This window comes from Pseudonaja textilis, chromosome 14 (assembly GCF_049901715.1).
Source record: "Pseudonaja textilis isolate UNSWEBS1 chromosome 14, rPseTex1.2, whole genome shotgun sequence".
In the NCBI taxonomy this organism is placed as follows: Eukaryota; Metazoa; Chordata; class Lepidosauria; order Squamata; family Elapidae; genus Pseudonaja; species Pseudonaja textilis.
Genome location: NC_142003.1, coordinates 11,906,134 through 11,920,762, shown reverse-complemented (window position 1 = coordinate 11,920,762; position 14,629 = coordinate 11,906,134). Strand labels below are relative to the sequence as shown.

Genomic DNA, 14,629 nt, shown 5'->3' with positions numbered 1-14,629 from the left:
ACAAGACTCCGCGGCTCCTCTGCCTGCTTCAAACATCGGCGGCTTTATGGGGGCCCCTCCCTTACCCTGTGCCGGAGCCGCTTGATGTGGCGCAGCCGAGCGATCCACTTGGAGGGATAGGTGTCGGTGGGGTTGGAGCGGCTGTGATGCACCAGGGACGCCATCTGAGGAGGGAGGGAGGGAGGAAGCACACCTGAACGGAGAGCCCCTCCTGACTGCATCCTGGAGGCGCAGGCAGGCCCTGGCCCAGGGAGCCAAGCTGGAGCTGCTCCGCAGGGAGAGCCGGACTCTGCGGGGTCAGCTGCCACAGGAACTTCGCTTCGAGGGCTCCCCCAGGTCTGGAAGGGGCTCCGGCTCCTGGCAGCAGATCTTGTGCTCAGGGCAACCCTAAAGTCTCCCTCGCCTTCCCCGCCAGAGGGTCCCTGTGCTTCTTTGGAAGCTCTAGAGGGCAGGGGGGGGGAGGCCTTGAGGGACAGGAGGAAGAGGAGCTGCCACCGCAACGGCCACACAAGAGAGGCCTGGGCCAGGAAAGGAGAGGGGGGGAGGGAAGCCCATTCAGACGTGGTTTTTTTAGTAAAAGTCGTCTTGAGCTACACAGCCTCCGTTTCTGAGCCTGCTCTACCCTGTAGGGCCGGCAGAAGGGGAAGTACCCTCCCACCCAAAGGAGACTTACGTTGGCATGCAGCGCCATCTGTCGGGCAACAAAGGAAAGGTTTTTGTCTGAGACGATCTTCAGCACACTTGTGTCAATCAGCCCCTCCATATCTGGGATGGCAGGGAGAGAGGAGATGGCAGGGTGAGAGCAGAAACCAAACCCGCTCGACCCTCCAGCATTCACTACATTCCAGTCAACCAGCACCCATTCTTGGGTCCCTGTACGAGGCCCAGAGCCTTTGCAACACCCCCCCCCCCCACACACACACCACCTTTTGCCAAGTTGGAGGAAGGGAGGGAGGCTGGCCATACCCTTACGGCACTGTAGAGTAAGCAGGTTGCAGTCATAATCCAGTGGTTTGATGATGACATGAACAAAGTTGAACTGGCCCTGGAAAGGCAAAGCAGAATCGACACGGAGGAACCAGCCTTAAGGAGGACCACAAAACTTTGGTCTCTTCTACCTGAGCAGCCATCCCTTCCGTGTCGGGGCAGCCTGCTTGGGAAAGCGATTCAGAACCCCGAGTGGGGAGAGTCCAAAGGGAAAACTCCCCCAGGGACACAGTCACTGACCTCGCTCTTCGTGCCGAAGAGCCGTGACGGGCTCGGGGTCTTGCTTGCTTCTCAGCCCAGAACAGCAGAGGCAACCTGCGGGCTCCCCTCTTCATCCCCTCCCGCCCATCGACGGGCAGAAAGCCCCACCCAGAGGCGAGCCAATCGGAAAGCCACCAGCTGCCCAGGTCCAATCAGGGCCTTCCTCCTTACCTTGATGGTCCCCAGTTTGAAGTCTTCCCCGGAATCATTGTAAATTATGGACACAAAGTCATTCCCCAAATGTCGTTTCTTGTCACAGCAATTTTTATCCAAATCTTTGGTGGGCATCAAAGTGGCAATATGGAAAATAGCTATAAAAACAAGAAGGGAGGAAAATGGCTGCAGACAGTTCAGGCCTCAAGCGGCAGAAGAGATCACGCCTTGGGCAGCCCAACTTCAAACAAGGCGTTTAGGCAGCTCGCTGGATGGAGAGCAGCCGCCTCACTCCAGGAGCCAAACTCCACGCTTGGAGAAAAGGACTGGGTGCCACTAGAGGCTGAGAACTGGGGAAGGGCTTCGCTCAACCAAGGATCTTTCTGAGCTGATCAGAAGGGAAAGCGAGAGTTTGAACTCAGAACCTCCCCAACCATCTCAAGGTCCAGTCACCCAACAAGCCTCAGGCTCCAAAGGGTTCCTCAGCTGGGGCATTCATGCCAGCTGAAGGTGGATGCTAACATCTGTCTGGCAACTCGCAGGCTGGAGCATGGCATGAAGGGGCATTACGGGGGCCGGTCCCCTTCGGGAGGGAATTGTTATGCTGCCGCTTCACTGCCTCGACTCCCACATCAGTTCGGTTACACCCGGCAAGGACTGAATCCCAGAACCTGAAGAGCCCAACGGCCCTGCGGGCTTCCAAATAGCTCCGGGGGAGGCGGGAAGCTGCCTCCATCGCCTCCCATACCTTGCATGATGTCGTCATGCCAGCAGTAGGTGAACTGCCCGTCCTCTCCACACACGTCCAGGCCGCCCAGGTACACCTTGTCTGGCTGGCAGTCCTTGAGCTCAATGAGTTTGCCCAGGCCGGTCAGGAACTCCGTGTACCTGTAGGAGCCGTGCTCATTGGACAGGATGGCAGGCTCGTTGCTGCTCTGCAGGACGAGGAGGAAAGCAGGCGCTCAGAGGAACCCCAGGCCACCCCCAGGGCTCCCTTCTTCAGTCTTTACTTCTGACCCCCCCCCCCCAAGGATTTCGCGACGACGGTGTGCTCAACCGCGGCCAGGACTCCTGAGAGGGAGCTGCCCGGCGGGGCAGCCGACCCTTCCGAGGAAAGAGCGACCAGCTCTTCCAAAGAAGCTGCTGCTGCTGCTGCTGCTGCCAGGAGTGGGACTCGGGGACATTCTCTTCCCAGGCGTGGCACACACACACACCTGTCCTTCTCCAACATACAGGACGGCAATCTTGTGAGTGTCATAGGGAGGGATCTGATCTAGAAGCTGAATGGAGTTCTCAAAGGTCTAAGGATTAAGAGACAAGAGGGAGAGAAACACACGGGGGGGGGGGTGTTAACATAGTAAAACAAGGTCAGTTACAAACACCTCCCAGGCAATTTTCTTGGGAGACCCGTATTTTCACGGGCAACTCCTCTCCCAGCACTGAGCCCCCGAGGGCCTCTCTTCGCCTTCCTTGCAATTCTCAGGAAGCAGGGAAGCCACATGGGTCCAGTAGTCCAAAAGCCCAGAATCCCCTTCCACAGATACCATCCCAGGAGTGCCAGAGAAGCAGACCGGAGTCAGTCTCAACATGCTCAAGCTCACCTCATTTGGCAGTAAAAGAGGCTTGTTCGATTCGTCACCGAAGAAAGGAGAATGATACAACTGCAGGAACACAAAGCTGAAGGGGGCAAAAAAGCAAGAAAACCTGTTGACCTGCGTCAGCATTGGGGCCTCCATATCACCGTTCCCTTACGGAAGACACAATCACCCAGGCTGAACGCTTTGATGTGAAAAAGGAAACGCTCTTTTGGGTGGTCTGCTCAAAGGCCAGGAAAAAAGACCACGAGACGGCAGCCACCCAGAATGTCCCGGCACGATCCTTCCCGTTTTCAGACTGTCCAGAGGGGAGGAGAAAAAAAACTGGCCACTCCTAAAGCGAGATGGGAGCCATTTCCCAGGTCTTCTTCCTGGCCTTTAGTCTTGAGGCGCTGCTTCCAGGAAGGGCCCCTGGGGACCAGGCCTTGCCAAGGGGCCACTCAGCTCCCGCCGCAGCTCCCAGGGCTGCCTCCAGGAAGGGTTGGCCCTCCTTATCAACTCCAAGCGAGGCGGCTTGTCTTCTGCGGGCCTTTTCTTGGGGGCTCCCGAGTCGGGAGTTCAGTGGGCAGATAAAAACACGGCTATTTTGTCTCTTCAGCTGCTCAGAATCCCTGCCCTTCTCAACTCTATCCCAGGCACTGAGGAAAGGGGTGTCCGTGGCCTCCAAGGGCATGTGGGGAGAGACCGAAGCGAAGCCAAGGGAAGCAAAACTGGGGCGGGGCCGATTGAGACTGATCCACCCCCACCCCACCTGCTGGGCCAAGGCTTTTCCCAGGTAGTTCTACCCATCTCGGGAGCGGCTGCTGCTGCTGCTGCTCGTGCCCGCCACTGCCTCCTGCAGTTCTCAGACTTCTGTCCTGGATTCTGGGAAAAGAGGCCCGTCCCGAAGGAGGCGCCGTGGGGGGAAGCGCCATTTCTGCCGTCCCCGTCCCTCACCTTGGGTTGATGCCTGGAACTTTCCCTGCATTGGAGGCCGCTGCTGGTCTTCCCTTGAAGAGGTCTCTCTCCATCCGCTTGCCCCTCCTGGAGGGGGCCGAGTCAGAGATGGTGTATCCCCGCGGCCGGTGCCCGGTTGGGGAGTGGGGAGAGGAGGCAGGGGCCGCCGCTGCCAGCCTCACCCCTCCAGGGCCCTGGTCCTCTTCCCCCTTGGCCAGCCAGCCCCCGGCGGCCTCTGCTTCCAGGTGCCCAGACTGAGACTTGGATTTGCCTTCGCTGCTGAGTTTCTGGGCCAGCTCCTCGCCACCCGGATCCTTGAGGGCTTCCTGAAGGGTCTGGAGCTCTGGGGAGGAGCTGGACTTGCTGAGGGTCTGGGAGGGCTGGAAAGAGAGGGCTTCGAAGGCCCGGCTCTCGTCCAGGTTCCTGGCCCTTTCGATGGGAATGCCGATGGCGGCCAGCTCTTCCGCTTTGGGGGCCTTCTCCTCCTGGCTGGAGGCTGACAACGACTGCCGAGGGCGAGAAACAAACACCTGCTCAGGGCGGACGTGGAGGACCATTCCACCCCCAGGGCGGGCTACGGAAGGCCCCCCGACCTGGCCGGGGCCACGTCCTGGCTCTCTAAAGCAAGGCAGTCGAGGGGCAGCCCCGTTTGTGCCGCCTGCAGGAGGAAGCACTGCCATCGCCCCGAAGGCCCCCCGACTCCTTGCTCAGGACAGGGGGACACAATTTCAGCCACCCGGGCAGCCCGCAGCTGCCCTGCCTCTACCCAGCCCGGAAAGCAAAGGGAGCTGGCCGTTGTTCTAGGCCGTCAATATTCTGATCATTAGGATGTTCCTCCCAGCAGGCACCTCAAATCTGCCTTCCAAAACGTGGCCGAACAATCCACAGCATCTTCCAAGGCGACTAAACTGACTTGCTCCATTAAGGAAAGGAAAATAATCCCATTTATTAGTAACTGGAAATCCCTCATGTATTTTTTTGCAAAAGTGGGAAGAAATGAACTTGCGATTTATGGGGTGGACAATTTACAAAAGGCAGACTGTGGAAAGAAGGAGATTGTAATGAGAGAACATAGAATAGAAATGCCTTTATAGCCATTGTCAAGAAAAGCCCCTTCTTAATCATCTCTTTATCATTTGCCTTTCCCTTTTCTTTCTTCTCCATTCACTATTTTTCTTTATTTCTTTTCTAAAATGTGCATTGTTTTTATCTTGTGAAAACTTCTTTAATGAAAATTGTATTTTAAAAAAATCCAAAAGAAGTTACAGTGGCTTCTCTTCTATTTGGGTCTTTCTTCTTTTCTACTGAACTTTTTTTACAGTGATTTTCCCCCCTGAAATTTCCCAATCTTGTCTCCGGGAGTTGCGGGTTCTCCGTCACGGGAGGATTTCAAGAAGAGATCGAAGAACAGCCATTGGCCTGGGATGGACTAGCTCTCCAGCTCAAGCGGGGGGTTGGACTAGAAGACCTCCAAGGTCCCTACCAACCCTATTATTCTATACTCAGCAGAGGCATCTCCTTTCAAGGAACAGTTCTACCTGCCCTGTGGTTACTCTCCCTCCTGCAATCGAAAACCTGCAGATCCCCGGGAGTCTCTGGAGCTCCGTCTCTCCAGGGCATCCCACATCGTGATGGACCTCTTCCAACCAGGAAGCCCCCTGAGCTGCTCTGCCTGGTGGTCCTTACCCGACAATAGGCTCCTCGGCCTAACGCCTCCTCCCCCAGGCCCTGCCCCAAACACATGGGCTCAAAGTCTTCAATCTCCTGAGATCCAGACTGGAATTCCACTCCTTTCCCGTCTCCATCTGGGGGACTGCCTTCTTCTGGTACGACTGCAGACTCTGTCAAGAGATACAAAGAGCCAGGAATGAGTGAGGATGGAGAAGTATTTCCTGAGGGCAACTCTGGTGTTTTTCAAAGTACTTCCCTTCCACTTCACCGGGCGGCTGTTTTTTCAAACAAAAATTCAAACAAGCTAGCCTAGTGTTTTTCAACCTGGGCAACTTTAACTCTGGACTTCAACTCCCAGAATTCCCCAGCCTGTTCCTCCCACAGAGATCAAAGGAGCAAATGCAAAGTTAGTCCAATGTTGTTAACAACTTTGCCCAAAGTCTATCAGATATGGAATCTTGTTGTGACGCTACAAAGAGTCCCATTACACAGGCGATACTGTTTCCCCAGCATGGGTGAGGAGGCCAGGAGAGGCGGGGCAGCCTCCGGCATACCACCAGGTTCAGCTGCTTCATTCGTGGCCAAGTGGGAGTCAAACGAGAAGCTCACCGAGTTCCAACTCATTCTTGAGCGTTTTACTCTTTTTAGGGTTTCTTGCAAAATGCAGAGATGTGAAACAGAAACCAAGATTTCTACACAAACATTATTAAGATGTCACTAGGTGTCAACAATACTGGACCCTTGAATCAACCATGTTAGAACTGCGGGGTGGCCTGGCTGGATGATGGGGTGCTGGACAGCCCAGCTTCTTTTTAAAGGTAGCTTTTAAAACTTATTTTTCTACCTTAACAGAATCAGCAACAGAGGGAAAAAACACCAGCCTTAGGGACCTTGGTTGACCTTCAGAGTAGCCTATTTCAGAATAGTTATTTCAGATTTAATGTTAAAACCAGCTATCCTCACTTGCTAATGTGGTGATCTATTAAACTGTTCAAGCAGAAGACTTCTGGCCAACTTCACCAATGCCCCTGATTAAAATCCCCGGTTCTTTTTAGCAAATAGCATGCTTATCATATATTTCTATCCAACTGTCACATGCCTGATAATGAAGTATATAACTGGGGCTGCTGACAAGGTGATAAGGGGAGGATAAGGCAGGTTTTGCACTGATGTTGTGCTATTATTTTGAAGTAGCAGCAAAGGGCTTTGAAAAGGGCTTCCCAGGGCCCGAACACCCCATGGATCTTGGTGGCTGCTTTTGCCCTGAGCAAGGGCCCCTGGCAGCTGCCTCCCTTCCAGCTCCTCCGCCCATACTGGAACTCCCTGGCGTCCAGCCGTTACAGGGTGAGCTCCACAGCTTGAGACTGGGGCAGAGTCACTTGCAGAACACGACCACAAGGAAGTACAACTGAACGCGGCAGAAAGCAGAAGGGGAACCGAAGTGGTAAGAAAAGGTCCAAGGAGCGGCAGGTTTTGTCCCTCAGACGTTTTGAGCGACCAGCGACCAGAGGCTGCCTCTGCCTGGGCCACCTTTCCTCCCCTTCCTCCTTCCGCTGGTGGATGAGAAAGAAAGATGGACGGACGGAAGGACGGAGAAAAGCCCTCGCCATGAATCACAGGCATGCTTCCTTCCACACCAAGCTGCCTTTAAAAGCCAAGCCAAGCAGCAAACGCCCTCCTTGAAAAGATGCAAATATACCTGCCCAGGAAATGCTCCTGTACAGCCCTCCTTGAGAGCCGGTCAGGCCCATGGCAGAGAAAGAGGCCACTGTGGAGGGAAAAGCAAGGGAGGAGCTACATCAAAAGGGAAGAGAGGAGAGACAGAGAGACAATACGGAGGGGGGGAAAAATAACCGCAACCACAAATAAATATATAAAAGGCTCAGAAGCAGAGATGGAGGAATTGGAGCACGACAGTTTCTAATATTTTCTGCCTACCCTACAGTGGATGATTTAAAAAAGAAAAAAGGAAGGGGGAGTGAAATTATACACTAGTAAATAACTTTCTCTTGCGCAGGCGTCTTTCAAGATTTTCCCTATAAATTGTAATTTCCTGTTGGGAAAAACAGATTTAATTTTCCAGCATTTCAGGCTTATCAGACAATTATTTAGTTTTGATAATTCAGAACTCTAAATTTATTCCTTCTCTGAACTCTCTAACTCCTGTAAGGATTGTTACCCTTGTTTGAGAATCCTAAGTAGGCACTTAATGCTTAAATTAAATACTGAGTTATAGTTACCATTACGCGAGATAGTCAGTGTGAATATGCAAAAATCCATAGATGTTAAGTAATTGTGACTTTTCAAACATTTCATAATGCTGCCATTTAGCATCAGCTCAGTTTTGGCAAAGCAGATATTAAAGGATTTGTGGAACTTAAAATCAATTTAATTTACCTCCCATAGACTGTAACATTTATTATACCACACAGGAAGTACAAATTTATATCTGATTCACTGCAATTAACTTTTAACTTAGTCACTTTTCTGAACTTGTTTTATGATATATTTTCTGGGGCCTTTTTCTACTATATTAACACAATGTGCAAGCACACACACGCACAGACTCTCTCTTATGGGGTTTGCTAGTTACTTTTTTTTTTTTTAAAGCCAGCACAAAGTACATTTTCATATGTACATTTTGTATCCTTTTGAGAAATTGAGAAAACAATGTCTTCTCAAATGCAATGTGTTTTTCCATAGCACATTTGCTACAATTAATGTACTGGTCTGTCATTTCACATACACATGGTTGGACCTCATCAGATGGATAAGCATCTTCCTGCATTCCCCGCATCTTCGCACCTGGAAAAGTATCCATCGCAAAACATGCAGCATTCCCAGGGAATCGACCATTGTTCCAAAACGAAGTGGACCTGCGATTACCCCCCTGTTCTGGCTCCAAGGCAGGCGTTGTGCTTTTCCTGAGGAGAGGGAGAGGCACCTCATGGCCATAGGAGGCACAAGCCCACCCCCCCAGCTCAAGTGCACGAGAGGCGGACTGGCTTTTATGCCTAAGGCAGGGCTAGAACTCACCGTCTCCCCATTTCTAGCTAAACCAAATTAGCCCTTTAAATAGAATATAAAAAAGAATACAGCAGACCTATCCTGGGACATCCCTGCAAACCTTAGCAAAAGAAGCAAAGCGCTGACAAAAACGTTGAGTGGCTCTTCTTAGAGAGACTGGAAGAGGAGAGCGGTGCTAATCCCTGATGACAAAACAAAACCAGCACTTGAGCTAATTCCGCAAGCTGCTTTGAGATGATTGCCACTGTCCTAAAGCCAGACCAAGAGTCTTGTCCTCTTCCTCAGACGGGAGCATCAGAACCCGAGTCCTACAGCAGATGAGAAGCCACATAGATGTGGAGGCTGCGCTGGCTGTCGGATTTCAAGGACAAGACAATGCTCCGCACCGAGAACACATTTGCTGAAAGGCTGGAGGTTTTTTCCCCATGTTGGAAGCAGCAAAGGATTTGCCCCTGGCATCACTACTGCCCAAGGGACGCCCAGCTGGGGGTTTCTCTTGTGTCCCCGTGAAGTTGCCCATCGAAGTGATACCCACGTGTCGCCCACATTCAAACTACTGGCTTATAGCAGGAGCTGGAGCTTGTGATGGGAGCTCACCCCGCCCTGCAGCAGCAACAGGTCTCCAGCACGAGCCTGTCTCCGATTAAGCCCAACCAGCGTTCTAACCTCCTGAGCCACCGTGACCATACACCGGACTGTCCCTCCCCACTGCGGAGACAGGAGCAGGGATGCGGAGTGATATCCGCCCAGGGTCCGCTGGAGATAGCAAACCAGCACAGCTGCCCCTTCCCTCAGCTCCAGAGATGGCCAGTAATGGCGAAGGATATTGCTGAAGGGCCAGAGGCACGAAGGAGACATCCTGGGGCTGAAATTGCACACAGGCGCACCAGCAGCCAGCCCTGCTGCCGTCCAGGAGGAAACGACCTGCAGCCAGTCCAGAACAGGCTCTGCTACCAAGGAGAGCTGGGCAGGTCCTGTTCTGCGACGGAGCCCGGAATGGAAGTTGAGCTTCATGGCAGCTGCAATGCAGGAGCACCAGACCTATCAGCCCCAAAGGCTGAGGCTGCCCTGCCTGGCATCTATGGGGTGAGTCATGCCCTGGAAGCATCAGGAGGGACTTAATTGCCCTTCTTAAGCTTTCTGGCTCTTGAGGCCCGGACATCTCTCCCACTTCTGAATGCAGCTCTTTACTACAGGCCTTGCTAAGAGCAGCAGCCCAACACAAACATTAACGCACCTCCTCAGAGTTTCTCAGCCTCAGCAAGTTTAAGGTTTGTCGACTGCTGGCCACAAATGCTAGCTGGGGAATTCTGGGACTTGAATTCCACACATCTTAAAAGTTGCCGAGGTAGAGAAACGCTGCTCTAATGGACTGGCACTAACAGCAGTACCGGCAAATGCATGGCACAATTAATGGTTGCTGAACACATTGGATTAAGAGTGTGCCAAAAATGGAAGACATGACCACAACAGGCTCCTCAGCAAAGATCTGACAGCAGAGGTAAATCTTCACAATGTGCCCTTCACAAAATAGACAGCAAAGTAGGAATCTTCTTCCGCAATGGTGCAGCTTTCTGAAGAGAGACCAGTGAGCTGTAAACTCCAAGAATTCCGTGTGAAATTACTGAGTAACCACATTAGAAGAGGAACAATTCTACATGCCAGCCCCGTGGCAGAATTACTGCAGTGTGCAAGATGTAAGCCCTGCTGCCGCTTGTTCCAAAGCAGGCAGGCCCAGCAAAGCGATTACAGGACTGAAGATTAGGACCCGGTTCCTGAGCCTGCCAAAGGGATTCTGTGCGCAGAGGGGAGCCAAACCTCCTGAAGGCCTGCGCTCTGTTCCTGCACCCAACTGGAGCTTCCTTCCATGGCCGGAGGAGAACTGGTACCCTCCCGCAGGGTGCAATGACCGATGGCTTAAAGCTCCATTTCTGCATCCTGCGGGAAGGAGGTGTACAGTGGGGAGGGGGGAGCCTTTGGCAGGCAGCTCTTCCAACCAGCCCCTAAAGGGAAGAGGGAGCTGAAATCCAAGCAGAGAGGCAGTGCAGTCGGTTAAGGAGCGCGGGGGGGGGGAACCTAGCGCTAGGCCAGTGCCTCTCCCTCGGGGGGCTGAAAACCTTGCTTGGATTTCGGCAGGGAGGATTTTCAGTGCCTGAGGAGAGCCCCCCACCTGGCCCCACCCCACCCTTCCAGGGGCAGGTGCGCTCTTCACCAGGGATCCAGTCCATTTAATCCACGCATCACTTAATGACTGCAAGGTGAGTGCCAGAACTGCAATTGCTGAGCAACGCACTTCTTGCTTAACGACTGTTTTGCTCAATGGCTGAGATTCCGGGCCCAACTGTGGCCATTAAGTATGAACTGCCTGTATGACTCTCCACTGCACTGTAGATGGGCTGCACCAGAGACTGAAGCCAAGGTCAGCCGAGGCCTAGAACCTCTTGTTCCAATATGCCCCCAGCTGAAGACCCCCCCACCTCCTCCTCCTCCTCCTCCGCCTGGCTAGAGGGAAATAAATGCGGATTTTAGTTCCGTATCGGGAGAGCAGCAAGAAAGGTCTCCTGCTACTGTTTATGGCCCATCAAACAAACCCAAACCCATGAATCCAGATCTACTGAATTGACCTTTTCATCCTGCATTTCTACCTGAAAGGCTTGAACTTATTCAGGAGGTGTTTTTGATGGCTTTGTAAAAGAGGCTTTCAACGGGGCTATTTATGGCCCTCAGACTAGCCTGGAGGCTCAGGCTGGGCCAACGTTTCCCGTGCAAAGCAGCCACTCCGCAGTGAAGCCACTTGGGACAGGTGGTGCTTCCCGTGGGGCCTCCCGCGCTGGGCCTCACCTGTGTTGGAGCGCTGCAGCAGAGACGGCTTGGCTGTTCCCGTGGACAGGCTGGAGGAGGGGACCGAGAGGGACTTGTACAGGGCAGTTTCGCGGTGCTCCTTGAAGCGCTCGGCTGCCATCAGGGCGTTGGAGAGCTCCTGCAGGGGCATGTTGTTGATGTCGGAAGAGAAGGGGCTCAGCGGGTTTTCCAGGCTCATCAGCCAGCTGGTGTTACCTGAGGAGAGAGAAGAACGTGGCCAGGGCTGGGCAGCCTCATCTGGGGAGAGAAGGACAAAACTCCCTTCCAAGGTTCCCCCCAAAGAATCGGAAGGCTGCCCTTCTAGGAACCCGGACTCCTTTCCCAGCCCAGCTCCAGACTGGATCCCTTTGAAAGCGCCAGCCGGGTCGCCTTCTGCTCTCCACCACCAACAACCCTCTGGAACACGAGCATCAGGGACGGAGAGCGGGCTCCTCCCAGCTGCCCCCATTCCCTCGACAGGCATAGGAAGACGCCCTCCTGGTGCTAAACATCCAGGGAGATTCTCAGTCCTCCAGGTCTCGGTTGTCCCAAAGGGGCTTTTTCAGGAGGCAGCTGGACTTCCTGGTTTTTCTTTGAAGAGGTTTCCCTTCTCGTCCAAGAAGCTTCTTCAGCTCTGATTGGATGGTGAGGAATGGATTTCTATTCCTTGCAGACAGCCAGTCATTTGCATCCTTTTGAATGCACAGAACATAAATCCTTCCCTTCCCCCGCATCCAGTCAGAGCTAAAGAAGCTTCTTGGATGAGAAGGGAAACGTCTTCAAAGAAAAACCAGAAAGTCCAGCTGCCTCTTGGAAAAAATAAAGCCCCTTTGGGACTCGCGGTGCTAGTTAGCGTGGCGCACCTACCTGTTGGCCTCCGCACGGATATTTCTGCCCAGCCTTGAGTCAGGAGGGGGACGTAAGCAGCCAGGTTAGCCTTCTCAGCTTGGGGCGCAGGCGCAGGAGAGCTTGGGGGCGCCTGGGGTCCCGTGCTGGTTGAGAAGTGGGAGGCAGAGCTGTCCAGAGCACCAACCCGCAAAGCATGGCCTCCTGCCCAAGAGAGGGGAGTCACGGGGCTGCCCTGCATTCCAGGCTAAACCGAAGCTCAGGAGGAGCAACCCAGGGGGGCAACGGGAGGGGAAGCAGCCGACCCCTTTCCCAAGAGGGGGCGGAGTTCCACCCCTGCCCTTCTCTGCCAGCATGGCAGGCCCCTCTCTTTCAGCCAGCCGCGCAGTCGCCCAGGCATCCCTCCTCTGGGGCATTCCAAGAATCCGCTCCGCCCAAGGCTCTCGGTTCTCCTCCCCTCCAGGTGCAAGTCCCCGGGGGCAGCGGGGGGAGGAGGGGAGCGGCGCCTGGGAAACCCCCCCCCTCCCGGGGTGTGCAAGGAGGTTCAAGGAAGGCCGGGCTTCTGCTCCTTGGCTCCATCCAGGCCAGCTGGCAGAAGCAACGGAAGACCAGCCGTCTCCCTGCGCCCTGCTGAAGGCAGACTTGGCAACAGGCTCTGAAGTTGGGCTCAGGCCGCTCCAACTGAAAAAGGGTTGAAGGAGAGCGAAGAGGTTGAGAGATCCAGCCGGTGGACGCGTTCCTCCCATTGAAAGCAGGGATTGGCCACCTGGTTCCCTTCGGACATTCTGGGCTACGACTCCCTTCAGTCAGTCACTAGCTCCCTTGACTGGGTTTTAATGGGAGTTGTAGTCAAAAGCCTTGGTGGCTGCCATCACACTTCCACTTTCCGTTCCCAAGCAAGAGGCCGAGTCATTTCATGCCACTGGCCCTGTGGAGGCCGCCAGCATTTGGGCGCTGGGAGCTTCCTTGCCCCTCTTTCTTCCTCGGACAAAGGGGCCCTTCCTGGAATCACCGAATGCTCAGCCGCAAGAATCAGAAACCAGAGCCTGACACCACACACCTGGCATTACTGCTGATAGGACGACGGGGAGATCGGGATCCAACCCCGGCATTTTCCGTTTTAGTTATTTTACTCCTTCGATGGACAAAGGCTCCCAGCTCAGCAGAGCCCACAAACAGCAAGCTTAGTCTTTTACAGGATTAACCGCCACCATGCCAAGTACGTTTTCCTGCCCCTAAAGTCATGTTTGTGTTGGGAGGCTCCTTACCTGACATGGACCTGACTCGGCTGCGGGTTCGAACCACCTGTGGGCCAGCCTGAGATTCGAGTTTTGCCGGCGCCTCCTTTGACTGCCTCACTTGCAAGCTGTGATCTGAACTGGGAATCAGAAACAATCTTCCTGTCAATTCATCAGGAAACAGGAGACTCTTTTGGGCCTGAACCTTAACCCACAGCTCAGGATTTATAGACAGGCTTCGACTCAACCCTGGCAAGACTCCCCAATTTTGGCCCCCAGGCTCCAGCGGGCGTGCAACTTGGGGTCCTCCCGAGAGCAGGTGGTAGCCATGGCTTTGCACAGGCTCACCTGGGGCACCAATTGTGCTTCCTCCTGGACCGGGACACCTTGGCTGGCTAGCTGCTGCAAGGCATTCTACATGGGGCTGCCCTTGAAGGCCACCCAGACACTACCCGTGTTCTAGAATCCGGGGGTGCAGGCGGAATGGGAGCCCCTGCATTTGCCCGTCTCACACCTTCACTGAGTTTCCTTCTGGGTGCAAATCGAAGTGCCTGTTATTACCTTTAAAAGCCCTCCAGGCCAGGCTGCCTGCCAGGCAGCTTCTCCCCAAGGACACCTGCCCGTCCTTCCAGATCAGGTGAGGTGGCCCCACTCCTAGTCCTCTCCCTTTCCTCACTGCCATCCTCTGGGATTGAGGAAGCGGGAACCCCCTTCCTGACGTTCAGCAGGCCTCCCTTCTCCCCAGAGCACTTAAGGCCTGGGTTTTCCCCGGGCACCAGAGCAGGGCGAGACTGGCGAGAGGACTTAATGCTGGATGCATGTGCAAGTTTAACTTTGATGCCAGCTTGATGATGCACGTGTGTACTAGCGGTATCCTCGTGTCGTTTTAATGGTTGGGAGGGAAGGCGGGAGCGAGGGGGGCATTCCCAGTTCATGCCTTGGAAAGTCAGTCTAGTGATCAACTAACAGCTGCCCGTCAGAACAGGAAATGTAAGGCAAGATGGACTTGGGACTTCTGCGGAGAACATGCTTCCAGTGCCCACATCCGATAGACTATTTGTTGGGCAGTGGCAT

General features: G+C 54.0%; 1 protein-coding gene across 9 annotated transcripts in view; it reads right to left on the bottom strand.

Moving 5' to 3' along the window:
* The window catches only part of TSC2 (TSC complex subunit 2), a 46,258-nt gene that overhangs the window by 1,251 nt on the left and 30,378 nt on the right, over positions 1-14,629 (bottom strand). For 5 of the 9 annotated variants that reach the window (XM_026703994.2, XM_026703997.2, XM_026703999.2 and 2 more), the window contains 12 exons: positions 13,586-13,695; positions 12,339-12,521; positions 11,472-11,687; positions 5,619-5,773; positions 3,933-4,438; positions 3,003-3,078; positions 2,616-2,702; positions 2,150-2,336; positions 1,420-1,559; positions 967-1,045; positions 674-765; positions 66-164 (listed from right to left, as the gene is read on the bottom strand). In XM_026703994.2, coding sequence (XP_026559779.1) covers positions 66-164; positions 674-765; positions 967-1,045; positions 1,420-1,559; positions 2,150-2,336; positions 2,616-2,702; positions 3,003-3,078; positions 3,933-4,438; positions 5,619-5,773; positions 11,472-11,687; positions 12,339-12,521; positions 13,586-13,695 — 1,930 coding nt within the window. Of the gene's footprint in view, positions 1-65; positions 165-673; positions 766-966; positions 1,046-1,419; positions 1,560-2,149; positions 2,337-2,615; positions 2,703-3,002; positions 3,079-3,932; positions 4,439-5,618; positions 5,774-7,302; positions 7,372-11,471; positions 11,688-12,338; positions 12,522-13,585; positions 13,696-14,629 lie in introns of all 9 variants that reach the window. The other 4 variants (XM_087912562.1, XM_087912564.1, XM_087912565.1 and 1 more) reach the window with 1 other exon arrangement.